This window comes from Leopardus geoffroyi, chromosome A3, assembly GCF_018350155.1.
Source record: "Leopardus geoffroyi isolate Oge1 chromosome A3, O.geoffroyi_Oge1_pat1.0, whole genome shotgun sequence".
NCBI classification, from domain to species: Eukaryota; Metazoa; Chordata; class Mammalia; order Carnivora; family Felidae; genus Leopardus; species Leopardus geoffroyi.
In genome coordinates, this window is record NC_059336.1 from 49,841,549 (window position 1) to 49,855,494 (window position 13,946).

Here is a 13,946-nt window from a genome sequence, read left to right on the forward strand (position 1 = left end):
TAAGTTTCCCTTAGTTTGAAAAAATTGTTGGGGTGCTTGGCTGGCTCAGTCAGTAGGGTGTGCGGCTCTTGATCTCAGGGTTGTGAGTTCAAGTGCCATGTTGAGTGTAGAGATTACTTAAAAATACAGTCTTAAAAAAAGTTATCAAATAGTAATATGTTAAGAGCTCAAATAATGCAAGTGGATGTATAGCAGGTAACAGGAGCCCCTGTTCTCCTATCTCCCACCTGCAGCCTTTCTACTCAGCCACCTTTCTAATCCTGTCAGCTGTTCACATCAGGGATAGTCCCACCAAACCTGAAATCTACTCATGAAGCTACATTAAACACACCCAAACTGAAGGGGCATCTTATAATTGATCCATGTGCTTAAAAAATATCAATGTCATGAAAGACAACGAAAGGCTGAGGAATGTTCCAGATTGAAGGGACATGACAACTAAATGTAATACATGATTCTCGACTGGATTCTGTATGGAAAAAGGAATTTGTGGTAACATTATGGACATTATGGAACCAATTCGCAAAATTGAAATGTGACTGTGGGGTTAGATAAGAGGCTTGCATCCACATTTAGAAATCTGTATTTTTTTTTCACATTTAGAATATTGTAATCACACAGAGTTGTATTAAATAAAATGTCATGTTCAGATTAGAATACTGTAATTCAGTATTAGGTATGTATCTAATTGATACTGTATTGTATCAGATAAAAATGTAAGATTCAGATTGAGAAATACTGTATTCTGTTCAATTTTAGAATATTGTGTTCATATTCAAAATATTGATTCAGATTTTCTGAAGTTTATAACTACTCAGGTTATATAAAAGAATGTCCTGGGGCACCTGGGTGGCTCAGCTGGTTAAGCATCTGACTTTGGCTCAGGTCATAATCTTGCGGTTTGTGAGTTTGAGCCCAACGTTGGGCTCTGTGCTGACAGCTAGGAGTCTGGAGCCTGCGTCAGATTCTGTGTCTTCTTCTCTCTCTGCCCCTCCCCCACTTTTGCTATGTCTGTCTCTATCATAAATAAGTAAAAAACATTTAAAAAAAAAGTCCTTATTCTTAGGAAATACACACAGTGTTAAGAGATAAAGAGGCACAGCCACAAAGGAAAAGAGAATGGAAGTTGTTTTAAAAATTAAAAATAAAACTACCATATGATCCAGAAATCCCACTTCTGGGGATAGATCCAAAGGAGATGAAATCAGTAACTTGAAGAGATAACTTCACCCTCATGTTCATAGCAGTATTATTTATAATAGCTGACACATGGAAACAACCTAAGTGTCCACTGACAGATGAACAGATAAAGAAAGTGATATATGGGGTACCTGGTGGCTCAGTCGGTTAAGCACCGACTTCAGCTCAGGTCATGATCTAGCGGTTTATGAGTTCAAGCCCTGCGTTGGGCTCTATGCTGACAGTACAGCCTGCTTCAGATTCTGTGTCTCTCTCTCTCTGCCCCTCCCCTGCTCATGCTCTGTTTCTCTCTCTCAAAAATAAAATAAAAACATTTAAAAAAATTTTAAAGAAAGTGATATATATATAATATATAATATTATAATATATAATAACAATAATGGATTATTATTCAGCCACTAAAAAGAAGGAAATCCTTCCTTTTGCAACAACATGGATGGACCTGGTGGGGGTGGTTATGCTAAGTGAAATAAGTCAGACAGATTTTTGGGGGATGTGACTTGATTGTTGGTTCACCTATGAACTGGACCCTGGCAATCTGGCTCCTCACCCCCTCCCCTGTTCTTAGAATATGTATTCTACTTGCTTTTCCCCACTCTAGAGGTTTCCCCAAGGACACAACCTTGAGAAAGTGAATGTGGTCCTGAGACCATCTGGGCAGTATATATGACTAAACCCAGTAAAGGCCTCTGTAAAAACTTTTAAGATCTGGCAGGTGGGTGCAGAAATCTATTTGTCTTGCTGCCACCCTAGACAAGCCTCATACGTGAGTTTTCTTTGTGTATTAGAATGCCCACCTACCAACCTTGAGTGGCCGCCTCTTTATTTCTCTCTGCCTTCTGTGTACAGCTGCAGGTTTCAGATTTTACCTAGGATGCTCCCAAGGGGCTTACAAACCAACACAGAGAAAGACAAATACTATATCATCTCACTTATATGTGGAATCTGAAAAAACCAAACCCATAGAAACAGAGAGTAGAATGGTGACTGCCAGGGCAGAGGAGTGAAGGAAATAGATAGATATGGTCAAAAGGTACAAGCTTTCAGTTATAGGATAAATAAATTTGGGACATCTAAGGTACGGCATGGTGACTATATTTATCAGTACTGTATTGCATACTTGAAAGTAGCTATGGGAGTAGCATTTTAATGTTCTCACCATAACAACAACAAATGATAATTCTGTGAGGTGAAGCATGTGTTAACTAACCTATTTCAGCAAACATTTTGCAATATATACATGTATCAAATCATTATATTGTACATCTTACATTTACAAAATGGCCTATGTCAATAATACTTCAATAAAGCCATAAAAAAAATAAAGGGGCAGATTTTGTATGCAACTTCCTCTCAAATGGTTCAGATATGTATGTATGTATATACATAGTGTGTGGATAGTTTATTGTATTTATACTGCTAAACCAAAGGAAACAATATTGATTTCTATCTCTTGTTCTTCTGTCATTTCTGAAAATATCTCCTGAAATCATGAATGTTTCTCATGCACTGATATGCTGCCTCCTGATACTCTCAACCAGCTGGGAGTATGACTCTGGGAGTGTGACATATTAGGAATCTTTCCAAATTGGCCTTGCTAAAATTGTAATTTTTAAAAATCTGCTTTGGGGCTTTTACAGCCACATTTCAGCCAGAAAACAATTTTGAAAGCTGGAAATGATTCAGTCCTGCTGTCAGTCTGTGGTCAGGCTTAAATTTGACCTGCTGCATGATTTTAGTAAGGATTTTAAAACACTTGTATAAAATGCCTGCTTGTTTCCTCATTATCAAATTGGCACTTTCGAGAACCAGACAGGAGACATGGGCAAAGTGCAGATTTCTCATCAAAAAAAGTTTTCACACTGTGTTTTTAAAAAGTTTTGTTTTTGTTTTTTAATTTGAGAGACAAAGAGCATGAGAAAGGGGGTAAGGGGCAGAGGGAGAGAGAATCTCAAGGTGGCTCCACACCCAAGCCATGTGGGTGGGGGTGGAGTGGGGGGTGGAAGAGGGCCCATCACAGGTCTCATTCCCAAGACCCTGGGATCATCACCTAAGCCTAAGAATCAGATGATTAACTGACTAAGCCACCCAGGCACCCCTAAAAGAGTTCTTGTCCAGTGTGAACTTAGCCTTAAATTGAAAAAGAGGTATTACTATTTTAATAATATTAATATTAACAACAAATTTATTTTATTTTTACATACCAACTTTACAGAACTTAGAAAACATGAAAAAAGACCAAAAGTCTGTCCTACTTTGTTCCTGGAGCTCTTCCTAAATGTTATTTACACAAAACATTCCAACAGGTTACTACTATTCCATCCTGTACTTAGTTGGTACCATGTTGTTAAATAATGGTGGTAAGTATTCTCATTTGAGTCTTGATATTAATAGGAATGACATTAATAGTCATAATGATAGCTAATATTTATTTTGCTTTCTCTGCATGCCAGAAACCAAGCTAAGTACATTACTCATGTTCTCTCATCTAATCTTCCGGGAAAATGAGTGTTCTATTATTATCCCCATTTTATGACTGAAAAAAGTGAGAGATCAAAAAGGTTATGTAATGCATCCACAGTTAAAAGTGAGAAGGTAACAGAGCTACCTCAAAGACTGTGTTTATATATATATGTATATTTGCATTATAAAATATTGAGATGCTGTTTTTGAAATAAGCATCCTTCTATTCCTACCTTTAAGGTTTTTTTTAAAGAAATAGGTATTTGTTGAATGAATCTGTTAAGATAGCTTTTTGTTTATCTGGGGTCAATAAAATGTTTAAATAATTTTCTTTCACAATATTAAATTCTCTTTGGATTCCTGGGGTAGACCTTCTGTCGTCCAAGATTGTTTCCAGCATACTATTAAATTCCAGACACTGACACTTTATTTAGGAATTTCATATTCCCATTAGTGGTGCTAACTAGAGAGTTTTGAGGAGAGTGGCTACACTATCTTCATTGGGTTTTGGAATCCAGGTTATGTTAGGGTTAGAAACCCTTTCACCTCTTTCTATGCTCAGCAGCAACTTATATACCATGAAAATGATCTCTTCCTTCAAAAATGTCAAGAATTCACACATAACCCCATCTAGATCTAGAGCCACTTTATAGTACAACTGACTTTCTTGGTTAGTGATTTTTTCAAATCCCATGTTTATTCTAGAGTTAATGTTAGTAATACGTATTTTTCCAGAAAATGTGCCCATTTGTGGGGGAGTTTTAAAACATATCAGTATACTTGCCAGTCGTGAATAGTATTTTCTTATGTATTTAAAATTGTCTACATTACTCATTCTGGTCCCTTTCTCTTTTGCTTCTTCCTGTTTGTTCTTTCTTTATAATATTTCATAGAAATTTGTCCACTATTTGTATATTTTTATGTAAAACTAATTGTTTCTTTATTTCATTCTGCTTTACATATTTGTTTACTTCTACTTATATCTTTCTTTCCATTTATTTAGAGTTAGTTTTTAATCACCAATATTTAATTAATATGAAATATGAAACAATATGCCCTATTGTTACCATTTTTTGAGGTTGCGCAATATTTTATTCTATGAGTGCAATGTATATTAGTTAAACAGGTTACTAGCTCAAATTCAACCCTGGATAAACTAAGGATGAGAGATGGAAGCAAGAATCTTATGACCAGCTGGAAGGCAGAAGATGGTCTAGAGTAAGTATGGCCACTTGGCTTAGAGCCTGGCATGCTGCCTCTAGACAGGAAAGATAGAACATAACTTCTAGAGTTCTTCACCAACACCTGCTCTTTCGCTGTGCAGTGTCAGGATTCATCAATAATTTCTATAAGCCAGAATGAATAAAAGAAGGTAGTGCTCATGGTTTTCTGCTTCTGCAGTAAGGATAGGTGATATTTAATTCTCACAGAGTATGGAATTAACAAGGATGAGAAAAATAGGCCAAAGGAAGGGATCCTTTGTGTTCTCATGGAGAGATGAGAGAAAGCAGGCCCAGCCTGACTGCACTGATTTCCAGAGGAAGCCTCTCAAGCTCCCCACTTTCCTTCCCCATTCTGCCTTCTTCATGAAGCTTCACATTTCCCCCTCAAACCTAAGTCTCTCTGAACTTGAACTCTAAAAGGTGAATTAGACCCAGCCACCACCCTATGGGAGTTTACAAAGCTATACATGACACGTGCTGCAGCCTGGAAAATGAAATCCTTCAATCCTTCAATCCTGAGATTGAAAAGGGCTGATAGGAATGGGGGGTGGGGGGAGAGCTTCATTAGGGGATCAGTGATCTTGGAGATGTACATATGTGTAACAGAAATAGTGCCTTGAGAAGCAAACACACCACACAATGTTTATTCTTAAATAATAAATAAATTGCAACGGAAATACAGGAAACAAAACATTCATGAAATCCAAGTTGCTAAAGTGCTTTCAAACATAAATTTTAAAAGACCGAGAAGCTTTGTCTGACCTTAAAACACTGTTTATAGATATTAAACACAGTCCCATGCTATTTCAGAAGGGAAGGGAAAGTATGGGTTGCTTTCTTGTTTATGAGTTCTGATATGCACAGCCTATCAAATGACACTCAGGATAATACAAAGTATTGCTTAATGAGAAAAGTGAAATGTCCAAAGCCAAGTTCAAGGTAAAGATACTATAATTCATTCATATGTCTGTATGGGGTCTTTGCTATTTATAAAGACATCTGATTCTCTGGAGATTAAATAAATTTATATTTTCAAATTCAGATGGAGGACATCAGACCACCTATTAATTTACACAGTATATTGAACCAAATCTCAAATGAGGCCCAGCAGTGAATACACTTTTTGAACTTTAAATCCTCCCTTCTCAAGTTCTACAAAAAAGAAGTAAAATTTTACATAAAATTCACTGCCTTTAAGGAATGGTTTCCATTCTAGGGTGAAATGGGCTTTCCCTAAGGTATCCATTTGTCTTCTTAAAGCAAGTGGCATTACATTTTATCCTGACACTGGAAAAAGAAAATCCAGCTGAGAGTCCTTGTCTTAGACAACTGTTATCTTGTGGAAAATGCCATAAGAGATGAACTTGCCAGCCTTTGAGGGTAGGGCCTGTGGGCCTCATCAGGCTCCCACCTTCCCTGGCTGGAGCCCCTCCAGCCCTGAGGAGTCTGAGCATCCTCTAGCATTGGTGCCCTGGTGTACTTTCTTGGTCTCCTGCCGGGCAGAGCTGGAGAGATCAATGGCCATATCTTCCAAGCCATTCTCAGGGCTGGCTTCATCTGAGCTTCTCTGGGATCCTGTCTGCCTTGAGCTAGAACCTTCCTGGAGTTGGTCTGAGTCCCAGAGTCCCGTCAGCTTTTCTTCACTTCCTGGTTTCCTTATCATCCCTGTGGATTTTTTATGCATCCCTTGCAAAAAAGAAGAGAAAAAATAAAAATAGGTATCTCCAAATTCAGCAATTTTGTAAATTCTTCCTTGTCTAGCTTCTCTAAATCCCATTAGAAATGTCCTCATCGTAAGGGCACCTGGGTGGCTCAGTTGGTTAAGCATCCAACTTCTGCTCAGGTCATGATCTCACAGTTTGTGGGCTGGAGCCCTATGTGGGGGGTCTGTGCTGACAGCTCAGAGCCTGGAGCTTGCTTCGGATTCTGTGTGTCCCCCTCTCTCTGCCCCTCCCATGCTGATGCTCTGTCTCTCTCTGTCTCTCAATAATAATTAAACGTTAAAAAAAAAATGCCTTCATCAGCATCTGTCTCCAGGGCCTCTAGGGGAACCAGCTAGGCAACTACCCCCATTAAGGGTTAAATCTAATATCTGTCTGTGGGGTGCACCCAACAAAAGTGCCTTATTTGGATATCACAGTAATTGTTCAAATTTAATTGTTGCCAATATTTTAAAATCAGGAGATTTTACATCAAAAGCCAGATTTCCAGCTTCTCTGGAAGTAAGAGTGTCTGGCAGCACTGAGCCCACTTTCTTACAAGGCCACAGATATGCAGATGCCAGTGAGCATCACTGCCTCACATCTGACCTGCTTGTGGAAGTTCAGAAGGGTGAACTTGGTTCTCTGCCCCAAATTCTGTCTCTTCAGTCTTTGAGGGCAAAGTCAGGACCATATTTACTATTGGTATCTCTAGTCTCAGCATAGTGTCTGGAGGTAGGGGCTAAAAAAAATGTTTGCTAAACAAAAAACCTCCTCCCCCTACCAGCCTAGAATTCCTCATACATACACCTAACTCTAATCTCCCACCCTGCCCTAGGGTGCTATCTTGTGACTCATTCCTCTAAGGTGTGATCTCTGCCCATTGGTCTCTGGTAACAACAGAAATCACCAGAATGCCTAGCCTCAAAACTTGGACCTTACCAGTGTAGGCTGTTCTAGCACCAAAAGTCTAAGAGACAGAAAAGCAGGTTGTTAGTGGCAGACTGCCAGGACCCAGACCCAGACCTCCTGGCTCTGATTTGTAGGGCGTTAATCACCTGCAGGTTTCACTGCTTAGCACTGCCCTCATTACTATAACCACGAGCTCTAAGTTGTATTATTTCCAAAAATTCTAACATTTTGGAATGTATTTCACATATTACATCATTCCACTCTTAAAACCAAGGCTTAATGTGACCTTTCCACACACGTGTACACAGTTCCAATGCAAAATAAATCAATTGACCACAGTTCAAGCCTTTGAATTAATTAAAAATTGGATGTGATATTCTGGGCCCAAATCTAAGTAAATTTACATTGATTGGCTTTGCAAATGGCTGCCTTTTGTGGGAACCCCACTCCCTCCCCCAGTATCTCTGGGCCTCTTGCTGGCTGCAGGGCCCTTCTTCCTTACCCAGAAGCCATGGTGCACAGGAACCAACCAGGCCACCCTCGGTGGAGTTGAGGACAGAGTCTGGCAGTGGGATGCAGTGTCTCACCATGGCCCCATAGAGCCCATACTCCGCCATCACGCTGCTGCCACCCCAGCGCTTCTCCCGCTTCCGCCACTTGGCCCTCCGGTTTTGAAACCAGACCTAATATGAGGCAGGACAGGAAGCAGAAGAGCATACAGGAGGAGACACAGTAAAGAGGATGCTTCTAGGTGCCCCTGAGCAGGGAGTTCTAAAAGGGCCAACTATCCACTCAAGTCCCAGACCTTTGAGGAGCTGTACCTACTGCTCACTCAGAACTCAAAAGGACTAATCATTGTGGGGCTAATGTGCAGTTTCCACTGAGGCTTTCCAGAAAATGAGAAATGACAAAAAATAAAATCAAAGTGTTTTTTCGCAGATTGTGTAAAGAAGTAGACTATTATGTTTCCTGATTTTTTTCATTGATTAGAAAGAGTTCACGCTGGCAATGGTCCTTTCTAACCCCCAGGTTTTGGGTTGTTGGTGATAATTCTCCTGGAAAATATTATCTTAATAAAGGAATAATATGGAATATTGTTTAGCTGTTAAAAAAAAGAGTGAGTTAGTGGCAAATCTTTCCTAGAGAAATGTTCAAGGTGCATTGTCAAACAAAAGACTAAGTATAACTCAATACCTTACACACAAAATCCTGTATGTGTAAGTATAGATATAGATGATAGACATAGATAGAGATAGAGATAGAGATAGAGATAGAGAGATAGAGAGATATAAACATATTCACAGCCAGATATAAACACAGAGATGGTGTGAAGGAAGATTACAGCAGGATATTTACATTGTTTTCTCTCAAGGAGTGATAGTCAAAGATTAGATAGATAGATAGATAGATAGATAGATAGATAATAGGTAGAGTTATAGATATATATAGCTATATATGTAGTTTTTAGTTGCAGCACACATTATTGTGTAATTTTAAAGAATTAATAAATAAAAGGAAAAAAAGACATGCAGATTACAGGAAATATCTTCTTGGAATAAAAATACAGAAAGTCTCACTGAGCCAGTGAGCCTCAGTGTGTGTCAATGGGAATGTGTTAGGCTGTCTACAGGTGGCTGTGGGTTGACCCACTGTGTGTGAGAAAAACATGTTCTCTGTGATGTCTCTGGGAAAGAGAAAAGGGACCCTAGACACCTGTATTCTGTCTTCAGGGAGCTCAGTTTTCACAGCCAGCATTTCCCGGGCATACACATCAGGGTAGTGGGCCTCGCTGAATGCCTTCTCCAGCTCTTCCAGTTGGTGGGCGGTGAAAACAGTCCTGTAGGGAAGCCCAAAGCACATATGTGGGCACATGTCCGCAGGAGGCTGCCAGGCTTCCCAGACTTAGAAGACCCCATGCCTGCCTTTCCACACCCTAAAAGCCCTCCTCATGATAACTGGACATATCACCTCTGAATGATTAGCCTCTGGAAAGTCCAGAAGTTTCGTTCAAAAACAACAATAAAGTTCTTTGACATTTTTTTCTCCTCAATGAATTCTATCAACTCATTCTAAGAATATCTATTTTGAAGGTCCACAAATTTGTCTTTAAAATGCTACAAAGATTGTCCTGTAGCCTCCTATGAATAGCAGAATTATGTTCCCAAATGCCTACTATGTGCCAACCAGGAGGTCACTGGGTCTGCCATAATGCAGCATCATATATTCTCAGATACTGTGTCCTGAGGAAATAGCCAGGGAGGACAGCCTGGCTGTATACCTGTGTCGCCGCTTCTTTCTCTTGCCAAGGGTGGGGGACACCTTCAGGTCACTCCTATCTTCAGATGGGCTGTCCTCATCTGTTAGCACCGGAGAAAAGAGAAGACTTTAAAGGTGAGCATATTACCTTTTATAAGAAAGAAAGAAAGGAAGAAAGAAAGAAAGAAAGAAGAAAAGAAAAAAGAAAAAAGAAAAAAGAAAAAGAAAGAAAGAAAGAAAGAAAGAAAGGGGAGGGAAGGAAGGAGGAGGGAGGAAGAAAGGAAGGAAGGAAGGGAGGAAGGAAGGAAGGGAGGAAGGAAGGAAGGGAGGAAGGAAGGAAAACTTTTTAAAGGTGAGCACATTTTTCACTTTCTTCTCTGGATTTTAATATGAGGTTTGAAGTTATTATTCTGCTGGAGAATGTGAGTATTTAACAATATTCGCTAGCATTTTTAGCACTCACTATATTCCAGTCACTGTGCTTAGCATTGTCCATGCATTATCACAGTTATTCTTCATAAAAGAACTCCAAGATAGCTACTAGTATTATTCTATTTTTACAGATGAGGAAGCTGAAGTGCAGAGAGATTAAGTAACTTGCCCAAGATCACACAGGTAGTACATGATGAAGTTGGGAGTCAAACCCCAGACTGCGTGAAGCTACTTGGCCATTAATGACACTCTCTATTCCCACTTAGCTCCCAAATTCATCCACTTCTTTCTGCCTCCAACTCCTCATCTTAACCAATAAACCAACATTTCTCTAAGTGGGGCGGCTAAGGTTTGACATCAAAACCTTTGTCAGACGTGCACTCCCTGCTCTCCTGTACCAATTCCAAATCTCTGGAAGCAGGTCCAGGAAACTCACTCTTGACAAGATCTAGTGGTGTTTTACCTTTCATTTTCTCACAGAAAGAATTCATCCTATGAAGGTGGTTTTTGCATTTTTAATGAAACCACTAATAGAAGGCGTCATTTTATCTTACACAGAGACTTGTGAAGTGTTGTTTGTTTTTTTTAAACTGAGTGAAAGCTTGCTTGTCTGCTAAATTGGCATGCTTACTTTTATTATATTATTACTTTTAGTTTCAGTGGAGAGACTCAACGTACTTTTTTGCCTTATTTGCCTACTAGATGCTTAGCTCTAGGTTTTACTACATAGTTTCTCTCAGTCTGCGTTTTCTTGTATAATTCTCCATTTTATTCCCCCCACAGCCCAAACCTCTCAATTTCTTGGCCTTTGCTGTTTATAGACATTCATTGCCTTCTCTTTCCCCGTAATGCACCTCAACTTCTTTGAGGAAATAGCTGGGCTTGGAACAAAATGTTGAGCATAGCTGCAATGAAATTGGCAAGGTTGCTTCCTTTCTCACGTGTGCGGGAGGACGGAAGGCAACGCAAGGAAAAAAGCGCGGTACCTAGGCTCCTATTTCAGCACCCCGGGAGGCGGACAGTTCTAGGCCTCCAGGCCCTGCGCTCTTCACTCTTTGAATCCAGCAAACCTTTGAGCCCCCGCGGGATAGTGGGTTCTGTGCTGGTGATGAACAAGCACGCCCTGGCCTCCCCGACCTATGCCGTTCGCAGAGACCGAGGCTCAGGCGGGGGCTAGGGAAAAACCCTCAGAGACCGCTGCTTAGTCGCCAAGACCCCCGGGGTAGGTCCGGAACGGAGTGGTGGCAGTATCTGCTGTGCTGCGGGACCAGGTCCCGGAGAAGAGGCAGGGACTTAGGGAAAGACAAGGGGAAGGGAGCGAGACTGCTAGAATACGCCTCCCCCGACGGGGCCGCGCTCTGGGGTCCCGAGTTCCCTTAGATCCGGGATGCTGGGAGTAGGGGCTCAATGAGGCGATGGTGAGTTACCCCTGTACGGCCCCAAGCCTGAGGAAACAGGGGCAAGACCCCGATGCGTTGGCCTGATTACCGGACGTCGAGACGCTCTCGCTGCTCTTCTGGCTGCCGAGAGGGGGCGGCGGGCGACCAGGGGCTTGCGGGGCAGCGATTTCAGGCGCCCCGGGTGGCAGGAACGGCACGTCGGCCATGAGCAGGCAAGGCGCCCGAGGGGCCGCGGGTGGCTGTGCGCCGAAGCCGCATAGAAGGCCGAGCCCCAATGGGAGGGCCCCGCGCGCCATGCAGGAGCCCGCGAGACCCGAACCCGTACAGGGTGCGGCCACGGAGGACTCGCAGCCAGATCCTGGCCCGGGGCCGGCAGGCGCGGGCACCTCAGCTTCCAGGCCCAGAAGATCCGTAATGGCGAACCCGCGGGGGCGCAAGCCGCTGGGGGAGCTGCCTGGCACCAGCACCCTGCTCCTGGAGCGCCCGTCGCAAAGTGCGTCCCGGCATGTCATGGCTTCTCAGTCGGTGAGGCTTGACTTTCTCTAGGTCACGTTTGCGGAGAGGGCACAGCTCGGAGGATGCTTTATACTCCCTGACAGCCCGTCGGGCGCCGAAGGCCGGGCGGGCTCCAATCAGTGGGGCGCGGACGCGTCATCGCCCAGGACCCTGCGAGATGGGGACGCCACCAGTTTCCCTCCCCTCGGTCGCCGCCCTCCCAGCTGCATTCCCCTCAATTACCTCCTTCTCTCTCCTCTCCAGCTGTCCCCCTGCCCAGTCCCCACCCGACAGCCCCCTCCCCCGTTCTCCGTGAAAGGAAAGTAGGGAGGGCACAACCCTGCTATCTGCTGGTTCCTCTAAAAAGCTGTAGTTTTCAGGCCCCGGAGTGGTCTTCCTTTCCTTCCAGATTCTCTAGGTGGAGGTCCCCATCACAGCTACCTCGAAGGCTCCCTCCCAAGACACAGTTGCTCATTAAGACCTAGGGCCTCATTCCTAGCCACACTACCACCAGTATGACGCTCACCAGCCCTCCAACTCCACTGCCAGAGCCAAGACCTTCCACGAAAATCTCTGAAGGGAGAGGAGTGGAAAACGTTTATTTAATCCACGCCCACTCCATCTCCAGCCAAATTCACCCCCAAAGCCCTAATGGCTGAGCTGCAGCGGGCCGCAAAACTCACAAGAGCTGAGAGAAGGGGGAGTAGGGAGAAACAGATATAGAGTGGACTAAGGAACGGTGCCGGTTTAGCAAACAAAAATACTGCAAATCCAGTGAAATTTGAATTCCAGATATACAATGAACTTTTTTTTTAGTATGAGTATGTATTAGTATTTTATCTGACAGTTCTAAATTGGGTGTGTAGGGGGGGAGTAAATTGAAACATAGGACCTGTCTACTGGGACACACCCCTCTTCACGGAGGCAAACAAATTACTGTCAGATTTTACAATTATTCAAAGAAAGATTTTCCTGTGAAACTCCCTGGCTTGTTGAAGTTGGCGCCAAAGCACGTGAGTAAATCACTCCTGGCTCACAAGTGAAATTTGTGAAAATTTGAGTCCACTCAACGCGAATCGCTCGAAACCCTGAGCCCACCCTTCCCAAACATAGAACCATGGACACAGAATCTCCTCAGTCCCACCTCCTAAGGGCCCAGCGGTCTGAGGTCGCCCAGCGAGCAGGCGGCAACTCTCTGAGACCACCCGTACGCGGCGTCTCCCTGCGCGCGCCAGAGAGGACCCCGAGTCAGGGAAAGTGGGTTTCCCGCTCCCTGGGCCTTCAAGTGGGGCCACTGTTAAACATGCAGATTAAAAGAGGGGTTTCAGATAAAGATAATTACAAGAGGCTGCGCATTAGCTTTCCATTATTAAAGGAAGACCCAAATCTCCCCCTCGCAAGCTGTTCCTGGGATTAGCAAAACAATAACTTTCCTCTGAGATAATTGTCATTTGAATCGTTCAGGGGCGGGGGCGGCTTTAGACGCCAGCGTCGTTTTCGGCTCCGCCAGGAATTTTCCCCAAATTTATCTCTGGGTTTAAAGTAGGGTGTTGGTGGTAAAGGACCAAACCAAAGTGCTCTAGCTCTTTGCCCTGCAGAATAGTCGTTTTGTAATTCAGAATTTGGGGCCGCGGTTTAGGAAGACACCTAAGGATCCACACATTTTGCAGACCAACTCCTGGGCCAACAGGCTGAACCAGTGGCCCTAGGGTGGCCCAACCCGGGTCACTCGTAAGGGGAGGGTCTAAGAGGCGTTCCCCTGCTAGCCCGGATGCTCTCGCAGCTCTAGCAGTTTGGAGTGCCGACAGCTTCCCCTCGCCTCCACTAAGGTCTTGAAGTCTCCCTCCCCTCCCCTCTGCAGAAGA

At 43.1% G+C, this 13,946-nt stretch overlaps 1 protein-coding gene across 3 annotated transcripts; it reads right to left on the reverse strand.

Moving 5' to 3' along the window:
- Nucleotides 1-5,514: 5,514 nt before the first annotated feature.
- Nucleotides 5,515-12,693, reverse strand: VSX1 (visual system homeobox 1). 3 transcript variants are annotated; one of them, XM_045445530.1, is made up of 6 exons: nucleotides 12,608-12,693; nucleotides 11,675-12,252; nucleotides 9,777-9,855; nucleotides 9,212-9,335; nucleotides 8,001-8,181; nucleotides 5,515-6,572 (listed from the first exon to the last, which is right to left on the reverse strand). In XM_045445530.1, the coding sequence occupies exons 2-6, from the start codon at nucleotides 12,096-12,098 to the stop codon at nucleotides 6,286-6,288; spliced, it is 1,095 nt and encodes a 364-aa protein (XP_045301486.1). In that variant the 5' UTR covers nucleotides 12,099-12,252; nucleotides 12,608-12,693; the 3' UTR covers nucleotides 5,515-6,285. The 3 variants fall into 3 exon arrangements, with proteins under 3 accessions (XP_045301486.1, XP_045301485.1, XP_045301487.1); XM_045445529.1 differs by lacking the exon at nucleotides 12,608-12,693 and having other exon boundaries at nucleotides 11,675-12,263; XM_045445531.1 differs by lacking the exon at nucleotides 12,608-12,693 and having other exon boundaries at nucleotides 11,614-12,085.
- Between the last annotated feature and the right edge of the window lie 1,253 nt (nucleotides 12,694-13,946).